This window comes from Hydra vulgaris, chromosome 10 (assembly GCF_038396675.1).
Source record: "Hydra vulgaris chromosome 10, alternate assembly HydraT2T_AEP".
Classification (NCBI taxonomy): domain Eukaryota; kingdom Metazoa; phylum Cnidaria; class Hydrozoa; order Anthoathecata; family Hydridae; genus Hydra; species Hydra vulgaris.
In genome coordinates, this window is record NC_088929.1 from 31,268,696 (window position 1) to 31,286,744 (window position 18,049).

Below are 18,049 nucleotides of genomic sequence, written 5' to 3' on the forward strand. Positions count from 1 at the left end.
GTTTTGAAGTTATAGAATTGAGAGTGGGTTGTAACCAGAACTAAAGTAGCCTCCTCGACTGTAGTGGCCTTCATGGCCACTACAGTCGAGGAGGAACTCTTTGACTGTAGTGGCCATGAAGGTGAATTTTAATTAAAAATAATAATTAAAGTTTATAAATACAATATCTTATATACATTAACTTGTCTTCTATTTCTTTGTCCACTACATCTGCTTATTTTGTCTCATATATACGCACCTCTACATATATCTATCTGCATATATCTATTCAATCTCTGCCCTTTCTATATATTTTTAAAGGTTATTGGACGCGTCTTAGTTAAATGGTTTGTAAACAAGTTTGTCTAGCGTTTATGTTAGACATTTCATGCTTCATTTAACCAAATGCTTTGCTTGAGTAATTTATCTTGTTTTTTAATATTTATATCTTTATGCTTCAATGGTTGTAGTTTTTTACCTTTGATTGAGATTCAACCTTAGGACAATGGAAGAGTGGCTCAAGCTTGGTAGATAGAGCAGGTCCAATTACATTTAAGATGTGTTTTTAGACCTTGTCCAGAAGAGAAGGAGAATCATTAAAGAACCAGCCCAAATTTGTCAACAGTATTTCATAAAAGGAGGAATAAGAGATTAGTAGAGAATGGAATCCAGAGTAAATAAATGGTGAGCCCAATAATGAGAAGAAACCTAAGCAGATGCTAACTTGTAATGAATTGTATATACGGTTTCCATGAGATATCACTAGTGAGTGATAATCCAAGAAGACATAAAAATGAAAACTCAGTGAAAAGGTTGCCATTTATCAAAATAAGACTGTCAACAAAATTGTAATAATTTTATTGCAGTAAACAACTGAGTATTGTTGGAATTATAATTCTAATCTTGCTAATAGAATAGAATTAGAAGAAAATAGTAGAACCTTGTGGTACCCAAGAAATTACTAGACATGAAGAATGTTGGCCTTCAAGAATGACTTTAAAACTGCAATTAGAAAGACAAAGGGTAAATTAAGTGATTGCAAATTTTTAGTTTTTTAAAAACCTTACTCAAAGACCTTGCTAATAATATTTAAAAAAAATTGGAGCCACAAATGCCATTTTCCAGCAAGCTGGAAAACAAGTACAGTCAAACACTTATTGAATAGTTTAAAGAGAATTAAAGAGAGTTCTGAAGAACAAATTTGTAAGACTATGACAGGATTGTTATAATAATATTATATAAAATATATATTTTATAAATACAATAAGCAAAAAAATAAATGGCACAAACTTTTTTTGAAAAAATTTGTATAAAATGATTAAAAAACGGTAGTTGATTTTTGTTTTTAAGGGAAAAAACTATGAATTTTTTGAAAATAGCATTATATTGAAGCATCCTGTTCCAAAATTGTCAAATATAAGTTCATATGATGTATAAAAATCAACTGTACTTGTACTGATCAAATATTTTCTCGCAAAAAAGATAATGGCACAAATAAGAAAAATTACACACCATGACATTTCCACCACCGTATTTTACTGTTCCTCTCATGCAACTTAAATTGTATTCAATTTTATTCAATTAATTAAAACTTGTGTGCTAAAAATATATTTTATATTTTACATGTGAACGCATCTTATGTGTTACATATGTAAATATAATTTTAGACTTAAACTTACCAAAATTTTATTTTTTTTCCCACAAAAATCCAAAAAAAATACTCAATAAAGTTTTTGTGCCATTTATTTTTATGCTTCCAATATAACACCTGTGTGCTTTTAATGTTTTTAAAAACAATAATCCTTTGGTAAAATCAAGCACAAATACATATAAAAATCTTCTTAATAGTAGTACTCTTTGATGTACATTTACATTTTTTACAGTTTTAAAAAAACATGAGATAACAGATAAGTTAAAAAAAAAACATAAAAAAAAATGCTTGTGCCATTTATTTTTTTGCCTACTGTCTCTCTCTCTCTCTCTCTCAACCTCTCTCTCTCTCTCCCTCTCTCTCTCTCTCTCTCTCTCTCTCTCTCTCTCTCTCTCTCTCTATATATATATATATATATATATATATATATATATATATATATATATAAAAATATATATATTTATATATAAGTAGATATACATATATATATATATTTATATATATATATATATTTATATATATATATATATATATATATATATATATATATATATATATTTATTGATAAATGTTGTATATTGCTGGAAATACAACTCTTGTCTGTTTAAGAGTGATCAATATCTTTTTGAAAAAAATAGATCAAATAATAATATTAAAATATTTTAAATGAGAAAATACAACTTTATAATGGAACTTGAAGTTTCATGCCATTCGGCAATCATCAGCCATATTATTCAAATATAAAATAAAAACCGTTATAAAAAATACAAATTTAGCATTGCAACGGCATCTGACGTCAAGTGTACGTGATCCAATATTTGCTAATCGCCGGTATCAAAGTTAGAAAGTAAAAATTTTTTCCTATGTCTACAAGCAGAAACCAATTCACTTTTTTTATTAAGTAGTAAACCACTATCAAAATTCATAATAAAATATTTTTCACTGATGCAAAGGTTACACCTTTTTGTAGATGGATTATAAGATTGGCATCTTTTAATTATGCTCCACTTAATTATAGGCATGTTACCTGCGTCTTTGTGTTTCCAGATCTCTTTGGAAAGTTCTGTATCATTTCTATATCTGGTTGCATTAAATGATTTAAGGTGGTTTGCAAATCTGAGCTTGAAAGCGTTTTCACTGATACCGATGTAATATTTTTCAGTAAGACTGGGATTAGGTGATGTTAAAGTGGCTTTATATACAACGTTTTTTGATAGACATTCGTTATTTAACGGGCATGCAGTTTTCTTAATGCAGTTGCAATTTATATCATTAGTGGTGAGTTTGTTGCGCAAAATTTGTTGGTTGTGTGAATTAATAATAGATCAAATATTTGGTATGCAGCTGTAACTAACTTTTATTGTGTTTCTGTTGAAAATTTTGTGGAGCTTATGATGTAATGGAAAATGTAAGTCAATTAAGTTTAAGAAAAGGTGTCCAATTTTTGTTACCACATTTTTACTGAAAGGGGGATTAAACCATATTATATTTCTTTTTCGTTTATTAGTATTAGAAGGATTTAGATTTGAATGATATTGGAGATTAGTGGGAAATCCAGACTTTTCTAATGCGTCTTTATAAATAGGAGCAGACTTTTGGAAAATTTTTTCGTTTGAAGAATTAGAAGATAATCTATGTTCAATTGAGGTTGGTAATTGTTTTAAAATGCTTGGTGGATGGTTGGAACTAGCATGGATATAATTTAGCGTACTATCAGGTTTATGGTAAGGTTGAAAAGTGCAGTTATTAAGATCAAATGTAACATCAAGGTAGATAACAACTTTCATATTAGATTGAATGGAAATACAGAGGTTGTATTGTTTAAATATTTGAGTAAAATGCTTCTTAATTTTTTCCATTTTTGGACCGCTTGCGTTTTTAAACACGGCTTGGCCATCGTCTCTATATAATCCAAAATCAGATTTTTTATAAAATTGCAAAATTCGGAAGAGAAGAAAAATACCAACTAACTCACACACTTCCGCTCCATCAAATGCACCCATGGTAACATCAAACAAACCACTTGATTTCTTAATCCAAACTTGATCATTGGTAAATAATAAAGACTTACGCGCGTGGAGAATTAAAGATTTATGATCAGCATCAATGGAAACGTATTGTTCTGCAAAGTTTATGGAGTCGATAAGTAGCTTTTCTTTTATAGAAGGGTAAAAGTCAACGATGTCGAAAATAAGGAATTTATAAAAATGTTTGTCATTGATGTTTTTGAACCAATTTATTACATTTTGTGTACTATTCCACTGATTTAATTGCAAAATATTTCTTAGGTTGGTGATAATATCTGATAAAATATGCTTACTTATTCTACCAACTTCATTCTTAGCTGGGTTAATTAGACAAATAGTAGGATTATTTAAAAAATTAGGTTTATGGTCTTTTAATGTAATGAAGCAATTTGAAGAACTGTTTATATTGATTTTTTTAAAAACGTCACGATTCTTTAGAATAGTTTTTCCTTCATTATTAATGTGATCTTTTATAATAGGGTTGGTTTTTCTATAGTTATATATATATATATATATATATATATATATATATATATATATATATATGTATTTAATATATATTTTCATAGTTTTAACACCCTTATTTTTGCATTTGCCTAAGTTGGATGTTTCTTATAATCCTGTTTCTTTAATATACACAATCTTGACATCATATTTCTAAGTTTTTTCATGTCATCTGTAAATTATTTATTAAAAAACATCAACAACAAAAAAATCATCAAAAGAGTTTTGAACAAAAAACTAACTTTTGTCACATTTTTAATGTGGTAATTTAATGGTGGTTCATTTTTTATAATGTATACTTTTTATTTTGAATTTTATTTTATCTTTTTTTTTTTAATTAACTAAAATGGAGCAAAGTCTTACTTCATTTGTACTACTGAATTAAGGAAAAGTTTTGCTTTATACATTTCAACAAACATCAAATAAAATACAGTTTATAATTTATAATAATAAAAATTATTTATAATAATAAAAATTAAGTATAGCTAATTGAAATTTTTTTTCTATTCAAAAAATTGCACAACAAAAAAAAAAGATTGCATAACCTTACCTTTGATTTCAATGCCAATAACTCATTTTTTGTTAGAGTGTCTGCTTTACCTATTACAGGAACTATGTTCACACGTTCATGAAGCAACTGCATAAACTTTATATCCACAGGACGTAATCTAAAACAATGTCAAATAGTATTGTCAAATGATTGTTTATAAGTTATTATTAAACTTATTAGAGTTCCCAGCCTACATTTAGGGTAATTACATGTTTTTGTATGCTACTTCCATGAATTTACTTGTTTTTGCATGTCACTTTTCACAAAATTTGCATGCATACGCAAACTCTTAAAAAGTTTGCTTTTTATACAAATATTTACAAACTCTTAAATAGTTTTCTTAACAAAGTTGCATTTTTTTGCATGCTCTCTCATAACAATTTGCTATTGAATCCTTTAAATTTTTTATATTGCATATAGTTATAATTTCATCAATAAAATAATTTTTTGTATCATTTAAATATTTAAACAGACGTCAATAGAACTCATTTTAACTTGTGTCAAAATGTTTGGAGCATTATTAAAAAACAAATTGTATTCATATAAGTTTGCTGCTTAAAAATACTTCTTATTATTATTAAAAATTGTTATTAATATTACTGCAGGATAAAACATGCTTTTTTGTTTGAAATGTTATTAGAAATGCTTCAAAAGATATTTAGCTTTTTGTGCTGAAAAAGCACAAAAAGCTAAATATCTGAAAACCATTGTGTAGAGCTTTGCTAATTTTTTTGTATTGATCTGTTTTATAAGATCAATACACAAATTTTTTAGAAGAAATATATGAAAATACTCTTTAAGATTTACTCATTGTTCCAAAATCCTAACAGCAACATATTTGATAGAAAGCCAAGTTTCAGTATAATTTTGACAACCAAGTTGTTGTTCGGAAGTGAGTTCTTGTTCATGTTTTTGGCAACTTAACAACCAAATTAGTTTCATAAACAAAATTAGTATAATCTTCATGTCACTGTTTAAAAAAAGTGAATATGAATAAAAAACTCATCTAAATCAAATGAAAGCTTTTTAATGCCTTTTTTGGTGTGAATTTGTGGTGTGGTTGCAAAATTTTGATTGTCGCAAATTTTTATTGTCACAAATTTGATTGTCAAAAATAGAAAAAGGAATAATGTTGCAAATGAATTTAAGAAATAGTGTCGAAAACAAAAAAACAGAATAGTGTTACTAATGAATCTAAGGAATAGTGTTGAAAACAAAAAAAACGGAATAGTGTCACAAATGAGTTTAAGGAATAATGTTGAAAACAAAAAAACGGAATCAAAACCTTTTTTTGGAAACAATAGGTATAATAAAAATAAAATTAAAATAAATACATATTCATATTAAATGTTTTCAATAATATATATATATATATATATATATATATATATATATATATATATATATATATATATATATATAAAACAAAACTTCCATGCGGTAGTGGTGTAGTGGTAGAGCGCTCGCTTCATAAGAGAGAGGTTCCGAGTTCGATTTCCACCACGTCCCTGGTAGTACCGCGCTCAACTTGTTTCTCCGCACAGCGGCCTTGTTCGTCAAGGTTCGTGTTTCGGAGTTATAGAGTTGAGAGAGGGTTATAACCACTATTAAGTAGCCTCCTCATCTGTAGTGGCCTTCTCGGCCTTGGGGAGGTGAATTACAAAAAAAAAAAAAAAAAAAAATATATATATATATATATATATATATCAAACAAAAATGTTGACAATATTTTGACATCATGACAAAATGTTTATCGCAGCAAAAATGTTGAATGGAACTTTTACACTTTTAAACGTGAATAATTTTTCAATTAATTGGTCCATTTTGACACCTCTAAAATAAAAATTTTAGAGGTGTCAAAATGGACCCTTTTTTTGCCCCTAAAATTGCCTTAACAGGGATATTACTATTGCGCAATCAACTGTTTTTTTTCGGTATTACACTATTTTTGTCTGGGTTTGACCCTATTTTTAAATAATTCTCCCCAACTACAATTCCATTTTTACTATTTGCGACACTATTCTGTTTTTACTATTTGCAACACTATTCCGATTTTACTATTTGCGATACTATTCCATTTTTCTATTCGCAACAATATTCCTTTTTTTTGCGACATTAGTTTTATGAGATAACGACTTTTATGTCATTATCTCATAAAACTTAAATGTTGCTTTTGTAATATCAGATTTTAGCACACCTTTAACAAAAGGAGCAATGCTAAACTGTTTATTTGATACTTTGATGAAAGCTTTGCCACAACAGAACCAGGAAACAATGAGATAATCTTGCATTATCATTTTTATGCTGACATAAAACAATAACTTCAGTTTGCAACTTGTAAAGCATGCACAATTTTAGCGTGAGAAACTTAGTCATTTATAACATGAACATCAAAAAAATCCAACTGATCCATGGAACTGCTTTTGATATTCTACAAGAATTTTGGCTAATTTGTTTTTTACTTTTATCATGCTTTACAAGTTGACTAATACCACTGGTAGGTATACTGAAAGATACTTATACAATAATTTGGAGATTTGCAACTTCAACTTTGTTTCTCTGCTCAGAGGCCTTGTTTGTCCTATTTCAGAGTTATAGAGTTGAGTGAGGATTGTAACCACAATTAAAAGTAGCCTCCTCGACTGTAGTGGCCTTTATGGCTTTGGGGAGGTAAATTGAAATTAAAAAAAATAAAATTGCAATAAGCTAAACTTAAACTGTGGTTAAACAGCTGAAACTTACTTATCTGCTTTTCAAAGATGTTGGTAAGTAGTCTTACCCATTTATATTATGGTTAATATTTTTTATTTTGTTTTTTATTAATATTTAGTTATATTTTAGTTACCCTTAAAAATGTAAATTTTAAAATAATTTAAATAAAATCAGTGCCCTGCTAACCCCAGAGTCATGCGAGAATCCTGCATGGGCTTCAAGCTTTTTATTATAGAAGGAAAAACAATTACTTTACTATATTCTTTAAATGATCAACAAATAATTTCTTATTTATTTTTTAATGCTTTGACAAATTAAATTAAACTTTGAGCAATAGTATATTAGTATTTTGCATAATATATCTAACATAAATGTTTAAACGCTTGATTGTTTCTATTTTTGCATGATTATTTAACAAAAATGCATGCTTTTACATGTTTTGCATGCCCATAAACAATTGCATTTTTTGCATGCTGAGTAGGAAAACTGAATTATAAACTAAATGTAAGCTTCGTATCTGTCCGCACTGCATATTCTTTAACAATGTGGTCATCAAAAAGCAAAATTTTTTTTTGGAATTAGTAATGAATATCAGCTAAACTAAAATCTGATATTTTTTTAACTTTCCCAATTGAATTAAAAACTAAATATAATATTCTGAATTATAAACTAAATGTACACTTCGTATCTGTCCACATTATGTATTCTTTAACAATGTGGTCATCAGAAAGCAACAATTTCTATAGGAAAGAATAATGAATGTCAGCTAATCTATATTCTGACATTGTATCTGACCTTCCAAAATTATGTTTTTAATTATTTAAAAGGATTCCTAAAGTGAACTCAAATTAGATTTGTTAACACAAAAATACTTAATCTTTGTTCGAAGATTTGAAAAGTACTACCAAAGCCAATTGTATTTTATTGTGATGTAAACTATTGAAAAAATCTATGCACAATCTATGTTTGACCAATTCTACTGTTTGTTGTACAAGCATGTAATGTTTATTCAAAAAATATATATATACTACAGGTCTTGTTTTAAATAAAAAATGCTTAACGCCTAATGTAAATTTGACATCATAAAATTCTCTTTATTTTTTTAAGACAAACTTTTCAAAACTATTGCAATACTATTAACTACCACGAAACAAATTAAATAAACATTAAATAAATGTAGAAAAATGTAGAAATTTTATGTTTATTTTCTTTCATTTTTTTTTTTTTTATATTAAATAACTAAACTTGATATTACTTTGTTTGATATAAATAAATTTCTTTCTTTTCTCAACATTTGTGAATTAAATCATGAATTAAAACATATTAAATTTTATTAAATGATTATTTCTTAAATTTCTAATTGCAACTAAAAATGATTTTTTATTTTAAAAAAATTAGCTAAATTAACTAAAAATTATTTTTTATTTTAAAAAAAATTAGCTAAATTAACTAAAAATGATTTTTATTTAAAATAAATTAGCAAGTAACAAATAAAAATACTACGTTAATTTATTTACTTTATTTATTAAAAGTTTATTATTTTATCAGCGATTTTGTTGTGAAAGCAAAGATTATTTTTCCAAACACCATTTATTAAAATCACTGTATCTACTAGTTTTTTAAAAATACCTGCTGCGATTTAACTTGCATTATAAAAAAAAGTTTAATGTACATTTTGTGCAAATTTTTGATGCAGCCTCTGAACAGGTTAACAAGGAATTTAATTTTTAGTAAAAAAAAAAAAAAATGTTTAGGAAGGAAAACCAAAAAAAATAATTGCGATAAACATGAGCTACTTTTTTTTTTAAGAATAAATAAAATTTAAATATTGAACAATATTTTATAATATTTTAAAATAATTTTGATAGTTAAGGTAAACCCAAGCGCCAACTTTAATTTTATTAAACTTAAATATATTTTTTTAATCAGAATGAAGTTATATTTTTTCATCAGAATAAAATTATATACTTTTTAAATTAGTTTTAAATTAAATCATATATTTTTTATTAGAACTAAATTATATTTATTACGATCTTTGCTTCAAGCTTAAAGTATTAGCATTTTTTAAAAAAAATCAATCATTACAATAAAATAAAAAAATAAAAAAACATAATATAAAATAAAGATAATTTAAAATAAAATTCAACTTTTTTTTTTTTCTAATTAACTTTTTTTATTATTAATTAGAAATCAAAGTAATTTTTTTTTTTGCAATCAAAAGTTGTATAAATATATTCTTCTGCTCTCAAGATGATAAATAGTTTTTATTATATATATTTCTTTTATGGCTTTTTTTTTATGTTTTATTTAATAACTCCTTATACAAAAAAAAAATTTGTCACTAACTATAAATAATTTTGCTTATAAGATAAAATAATTAGCTTAATTAAGTTTTCTTAATTAATTTTATCTGAACTTTTTTAATTAGTAAATAGCACTTATATCTAACATAATTACCATTCAAACTTTTTATTATATTAACTGTCATAATACATATCAGGGGCTATTCTAGACCGTTTTCAACAGCGTCGACCGCATTTGGGTGCCACCCAAATTAAAGTTTGAGGACTTTTTTTTTTAACATTTTTTACGGCAAATATTGTTTTTGCTTTTTTTTGAGAAAAATGCTGATTTTCCACTAAATTTCACTGGGACGGAGGGGTACCGCCACCCAAATTTTTTTCCTAGAATAGGCCTTGTATATATATATATATATATATATATATATATCTATCTATATATATATATATATCTATCTATCTATCTATATATATATATATATATATATATATATATATATATATATATATATATATATATATATATATATATATATATACATGTATATATATATATTAACCGCCATTCAAAAGTTAAAGTTTTTTTTTAAAATTAATTACTTATTTTATTGACTAATTTAAAAGTTAAATAATCATAAAATATATCAACTTATTATTTATAATTATCGGCATAAATCAATTTGAAAATAGTTAAATCATGCTAGCTGATATATGTAAATCAAATTTTTATTAGATAAAATTTGATTTAAGTATATCAAGATGACAAATAATCTAATAAATTTACATTATTTACATTTTATAAAACAAATTTTTTTCTATTGCTTCAGTAAACAGTTTTTATTGTGTGACTGCCATTTTATAATATTTAGTATAAAAAATTTTATTCAATTTTTTTAATTTTTAACCAAATACTTTGATATGTTTTCAAAGCTCAGTTTGTAAGTAAGTACCTATTAGTTCCTGGAAGTACACGGTTTAACTTATTTATCCAGAGAACAAACTTGTTTGTGTTCTTTGTTTTATCCTTTTTGAGAAAAATTTTAACATTTATTTAACTCTTTGAGATGATAATAAAGAAAACAATTGGTGCTTTTTTAAATTAGTTTATAACAAATATCTTCTTAGATGATGCTGTAATATTGATCAGTTTAAACTGATTAAAAACCATTGACTATTTTTGCAGATGACTTACTGCTAGCACTTATTTAAACTACTTATGTATCAATTCAAACTTAATGTGTTATAACCAAGTGTTATACACTTCTTGTTATATGAGTAGCAGGAAAAAACTTTCTTAGAATTTAATATTTCCCTTTATTTATTTTAAAGCTTCCTTTAACTTTTTCTAATTTTTATTCAAAGTATACAAATAATTATAATTTTATTTTTTTTTTGCTTTTTTTTTTTTAGTTTTTTTTTTTATATATTTGCTTTTATAATTTTTTTCCATTTTCAAAAATTAAAGAAAAAATGAACAAAAACATATGTAAGCTTTGTATACATCCTCATTGTGCACTCTTAAGCAATGCGGTCATCAGAAAGCAATAATATATATCGGAAAGCTGAAAATTAATCAAAATGAAATCTGATTGATCATGGATTTAACTTTCCAAATTTAATTTCTAAAACATACAAAATTTTAATCTAAGGTTATTTTATAATCCATTTTAATAAAAATTTTTAGAAAAAAGTTATTAAGTAAAAACTGCTTTATCAATAGTAAAAATTTTAAAAAATAGTAAAAAACAACAAAAATTACCTACTGTAAAAAAATATAAGAATATTATATATGTTGAATAATTACCAGTGACTTTCTCCAAATTAATAAAAAGATATTAAGTAAAAAAGCTACAAACAATAAAAAAAATAATTTTATGCTATAAATGTTGTTTATACATATCAGGCATTGATTTTAAGGGTTATGAATAGAGCGATTTATGTACCTCTTAAGCGATTTTTCGTTTAAGCAGTAAGCGATTTTGGTTAAGCAACTTTTTTTCAGTTTTAACTTTTAAATTATTCTATAAGCGGTAAGATAAAAGAAGTAGGGTCAAATCATTAAATTTCAACCAATTTAAAGAAAACTTTGTGGAGCACAGTTTCTGATTTTCCTGATTTTTACATATTGTTATGTGCATCATGTAGATAGGTAAAATTTGAAATTTCAGACTTCCAAGTTCAACGGTTCAGAAATTATAGCCTTACAAACATGACACAGTGCCCCTCCCCCCTCGATTTACAAATGGTCAAAACAGACTACTTTAGAGCTGTATAACTTTTTTCTCACTTTCAACAAGTGTCTCATTTTTTCTAGAACTATTTTCTGGATAGTTCTCTCTTTAAAAAAGTGGTTTTTATTAACTTGTGTTAAATTAGAAAAAAATTATGACCTCCTCAACTTTGGAAAAAATCATAAAATTGCTAAAATATGCCAAAATGAAACTAACTGTAGCATTATTCTATTCATCCACAAGTCTTTACAGATAAGGCCATTAGATCTTTATTGCATTTTTTCATGCATTTACCATAAGATTCAAATTTTGATAGTAACTATCAAAAATGTGTGCGAGATTTTCCAGCAAATATACAATGTAATGGTCTTAAAAGGAAATTAACAAAAGATAATTAAATTACTAAAAGTTAGTTGAATTTGATTGATGCCACCCCAAAACCCCTCCCCCCTCACCTTAGTGAGAGGAGGGGGGGGGGGGAAGGGGTCTAGACCACATAAACACCACTGATTATCTATAATAAAATAGAATTTAAAGAAATAATAGTTTCATTTTGAAATTAATTTAGATATTTAGATATTAAGTACCTAAATATCTAAATTAATTTAGAGACGTTTATTTAAACCATAATGAAGGTCTCTAAAAAGTTACTGCCCCCTTTATTTGTGCCCCTATCTACTATAAAGACCAGATCAAGGAGAGGACAACCAACCATATCTTCCCTTTTATTAAAAAATGACTTATAATTAGTTGCACCCTTTACATAAGCCAGTTGGCAGATTAGAGGGGCACTAGTTTTTAGTAACAACCGTTGATAATTGAAAAATAGGGTAATTTAAAAATGCTGGTACTTTTGGTGTGGATTTGACAAGTTTATAATGTTTGCATTTTCGGATAGTTAGGTCTAATGGTCTTATATGCTGTTAATCTTAGATCAAAACAAAGTGTTAGAAAAATTTACAAGCATCTCAAAATGGCTGAAAAATGGACTTTTTAAGCGAGTGGACATTTTGCTTTTAGATATATTTAAGTTCTAAACTGCAACAAGCTGCCTATATTTTGCCCGTTTATTGCAGACAGTAGTAGCTAATCAGAAAACTTATCTGTAAAGACTTGTGGATGAATAGAATAATGCTACAGTTAGTTTCATTTTGGCATATTTTAGCAATTTTATGATTTTTTTCAAAGTTGAGGAGGTCATAATTTTTTTCTAATTTAACACAAGTTAATAAAAACCACTTTTTTAAAGAGAGAACTATCCAAAAAATAGTTCTAGAAAAAATGAGACACTTGTTGAAAGTGAGAAAAAAGTTATACAGCTCTAAAGTAGTCTGTTTTGACCATTTGTAAATCGAGGGGGGAGGGGCACTGTGTCATGTTTGTAAGGCTATAATTTCTGAACCGTTGAACTTGGAAGTCTGAAATTTCAAATTTTACCTATCTACATGATACACATAACAATATGTAAAAATCAGGAAAATCAGAAACTGTGCCCCACAAAGTTTTCTTTAAATTGGTTGAAATATAATGATTTGGCCCAGTAATAAATTTTTAAAAAAGTCACAACTTTTGAATTACATTTATGTAAAAATATTTGTTACAAAAGTTTGAATGACAATTATGTTTGATATAAACGATATTTACTAATGAAAAAAACTCAAATATAATATTTCGTTTTTATTTTATTGTAATGATTGATTTTTTAAGCATGAAGCAAAGATCATAAAAACATAATTTAATTCTGATAAAAAATATGATTTAATTTAAAACTAATTTAATAAAAATATATAATTTTATTCTGATAAAAAAAATATATAATTTAATTTAGATTTTAAAAATATATAATTTAATTTTGACTTAAAAAATATATTTAAGTTTATTAAAATTAAAGTTAATGCTTGGGTTTAACTTAACTGTCAAACTTATGTAAAAATATTACTAAATATTATTCAATATTAAAATTTTATTTGTTTAAAAAAAAAATAACTCATTTTTATCGCAATTGTTTTTTCGGTTTTCCTTCCTAAACATTTTTTTACTCAAAATTAAATTTTAAATAAACAGTTGCATCAAAATTTTCACAAAACGTAAGTTAAACTTTTTTTTATAACACATGTTAAATCGCAGCGATTATTTTTCAATAAACGATATATACAACGATATAATTTTGATAATAAAATAATAAACTAATAAACGTTTAATAAATAAAGTAAATAAATTAACGTAATTTTTTTATTTGTTACTTACTATTTTTTTTTTAATAAAAAATCATTTGCAGTTGCAAAGTCGCAATTAGAAATTTAAGAAATAATCATTTAAAAATGATTAATTTAGAAATTCATTTATGCAAATGTCGAGAAAAAAAAAATTGTAAATGTCAAACATTTTTAAAAATGCAATACTAAATGTAATTACTTAATATTAAAACAAAGTATAAAAAAATAAACATTCCTTTATAGTAATAATAAAAAAGCTGTTAAATAACATTTAATTCATTTTGCAGTAATTAATATTATTGCAGTAATTTATAAAAGTTATTGTCTTTGAAAAATAAAAAAAATAAAGAGAATTTTATGATGTCATATATGTTATGATGTCATATGTGTTAAGCTGATGCATTAAGCATTTTTTATTTAAAACAAGGCCTGTATATTGTTTTTTATATATTATATACAGTATTGGACAAAACATTTGCAACTAACATTGAACAATGCTAAAAAGTGTTCCTAATTTTACATGTCTTAAAAACGAAACAAACTATACTACCACAGCAAACAGTTCAGGAGTCTGGAGTAATAGAATGCCATGACATGAGCAATCAGCTGACAGGTGACAGCACACAGGCAGAATTTCGTTGACAAGTGCCATTTTGCAGCGGACAAAACAAGTGCAACTTTTTTGGTTTGTTCCATTTTCTTAAGTCTGGTCCGTGTCAACGTCACAGAAGTTTTTTAATAATAAAAGGAAGTATCCAGAAGTTTCCAGAAGCATGCAGAAGCTTCCAGATGTTTTCAGAAGAAGCATCTGGAAGCATCCAGTAGCATCCAGAAATATCCAGAAACATTCAGAAGCATCCAGACGCATCCAGAAGCATCGAAATGAAGCATCTAAAATCTTCCAGAACAGGTTCACACAGGTTCATTTTACTATATAAGAGACATGTAAATCGACATGTAATTCAGTTAGCATATGGAAGTCAATCAGTCAGTATTATCAAGACAGTTTATCGAAGTGAGTTTAATCGAAGTGTTTTATCGAAGAACAATAATACAAGAAGTGAAATACAACAAGTGTTTCATTATATCAATACAGTCCACATCCAACCAAGACGTTGTGTTCCACAGAGCATTATTGTATCATCACAAGGTAAATGTAACACGGTAAGCCTTGAGAAGCGTGATTATTTATTTCTATTATTTTTATGACTTCAAGTGCAAAAATGGCTCCCGACAGTCTTGGATTGGAACTAAGAAAGAAAATTATTGGCGATTACGTAAGTGGAATGTCACAAAAAAGTATTTGTGATAAAATCGCATGAAAAAATGGACCGTATCAAGACTATGTTCCAAATATCGTTCTACGGGGAAGTTGGCAGCAGATAACAAAGGTGGAAGACCGCGTTCCACCACTTCTAGAGAGGATTCTATGATCGTCAGATCTGTCAAGAAGGATCCCTGGATATCATCATTTGAGATACAAAAGCAATTAGAGCTGCCTGTATTGGACCGAACAATCAGACGACGTGCCGTTGAAGCCGGATTGTTTTCTCGACGCCCTGCAAAAAAAACCGCTGATTTCACTAAAAAACCAGAAGAAAACACTCCTGTTTGCTAGATCTCATATTGACTGGAATGTGCAGAAATGGCGAACTGTCCTGTTCAGTGATGAACCGAAGTTCAACATCATTGGAAGCAATAGCATTTGCCGTGTACGTCGACCGGCCGGAAAACACCTCGATTTACCTTACTGCCATAAGACCATGAAGCATGGTGGAGGCAATGTAATGGTCTGGGGGTGTTTTTCTGCTAACGGTCTAGGTCCAATACATCAAAATGATGGAATAATGGACCGTTTCATGTATAAAAATATCCTGAAAGATGTTATATTACCTCATGCTGAATGGAATATGCCAATAAAATGGGTTTTTCAGCAAGACAACAATCCGAAACACACTGCAAAAGTAGTCAAGCAGTGGTTTGAAGACAACCGCCTATTGGTGATGGATTGGCCGCCTCAACCTCCGGATCTCAACCCTATCGAGAACCTGTAGGAGATCGTCAACCGCAGAATTAATCGTGAAGGTGTTTGTAATAAGGATCAACTGTTTGAACAAATCCAAAAGGCCTGGGCAGCGATTCCACAAAGTTTCATTGATCACCTGATTGAATCTATGCCTCGAAGATGCAAGGCTGTGATCGAGAACAAAGGATTCGCCACGAAATATTGATAGCGAAATACAGCTTGGTCAACATTTTGTCGAGTTGCACATGTTTTGTCCAGAAGGAAATCAACTTTTTTTAATACTTTTGATTAATTTATTAATTTTCGTGTACAAATAATGAACTTTGTGATGAATAAAACTTGAAGAACTTTGTCTCTAAACAGTTACACAGTTATTTCTCTAAATTGAAAAAATGCAGCACTTTTATATAAAGAAATTAAATTAGCATTATTTGGTTGCACTCGTTTTGTCCAATACTTTATGTTATTTTGAATGCATTTCATAATTTTTATTAATATGGTCATTAAGTAAGCAAAAACTTACATTAAAAATGACAGTGATTGTCCCCTTCTTTCATGTCTGTAGTCCAAAATACCTTCTTTTTTTAAAATTTGATTTAATTTAGTTTAGACAAAAATCATTCATTCAAAAAAAAAAAAAAAAAAAAAAAAAAAAAAAAAAAAAAACTTGCTTTATTTAAATACAATTAATCTAGCAAATCATCATTAAATCATCAAATGTTAAAATAAATCATTATGTTTTCATTTACTACAAACTTGTAAAAATGTTTACACTAAATCTATCTAAAAAAAAATTAAACAATATTTTAATTTTTTAATTAAACTCAGAATCTTTTTTAGTAATACAAGCTTTACTGATCAACCTTATGGAATCATCTATGCTATACATCAGCTATATGAAAGGCCTCTTGTGTGTATAAAGTTGAAACTTTTCGCCATTACCAGGCTCTCACTCTCACAATTTTTTTACCATTACTCTCATAACCAGGCTCTTAAGAAAATCAGAAAATAATATTTTATAAAAAAAAAAAATTATTTTCAATTTTTTTTAAATCTTCATTGGTTTTTATGACTGTGTGAGTTGATGTTACTCTCATTAATTTCTTTTGCATTTTTTTTTATAAAGAAACTGGATTACTTAGATATCTTAAAAAGAATGCTTTAGTAGAGTTGACCAAAATCCCCTTGATTTCTCGAACTCTCAATATCTCAAACTTTTTTCACTGGACAGTTCAAGAAAAAAATTTGAGACACAAGTTGTGTTTTAGATTTGTGCCTCAATTACAAAATCGAAAGATAAGAAATATTTCAAATTATTTATTTTTTTAATTTACTTTAAATTACAGTTGACTCTCAACATCTCAACTAATCAATATCTCAAACTTAATTTCTGGTCCCTTGAGCACTCAATCGAGCCAAAATCCTCTCGATTTCTCGAACTCTCAATATCTCAAACTTTTTTTACAGTCCCCTGACAGTTCAAGATACTGAGAGTCAACTGCATTTATTTTTAAATTATTATAAATCATTTTAGATAAGTTCTTAAGGTGTATCTCTAAGACTGTGCACCTTCATATCCTAGTATTGGTGAACATTTTACTTTTTTGATTAAAATCATAACTTTGGAAAAATAATAGATTTGGCTAAAAAAGAATTCAAAACTTTTTATAACCATTATTGCAAAATAAAACTTGAGTAAAAAAATTATAAAACTAATATAAAGGTTTTTGATTTTTCAATATTTTTAGATTTGTAACTTGTGTTTTAAATCTCAGGAGAATGAGTTTTTATCAAATTAATTCACAAATTATTTAGTTAGAGTTCAAATCTTGGTTGTTCCCAAGAACACTCCC

At 26.8% G+C, this 18,049-nt stretch overlaps 1 protein-coding gene and 1 non-coding gene across 2 annotated transcripts in view; both read right to left on the bottom strand.

Annotated features, from left to right (window-relative positions):
* LOC100213958 (septin-1) overlaps positions 1–18,049 on the bottom strand; it is a 45,536-nt gene that overhangs the window by 13,363 nt on the left and 14,124 nt on the right. The window contains exon 5 of the mRNA XM_065807775.1: positions 4,712–4,829. Within this exon, the coding sequence (XP_065663847.1) occupies positions 4,712–4,829 (118 nt within the window). The remainder of the gene's footprint in view (positions 1–4,711; positions 4,830–18,049) is intronic.
* On the bottom strand, positions 8,095–8,224 carry LOC124817027 (small Cajal body-specific RNA 8). Its single transcript, XR_010641500.1, has one exon. It is a non-coding gene; the product is annotated as a small Cajal body-specific RNA 8 (non-coding RNA).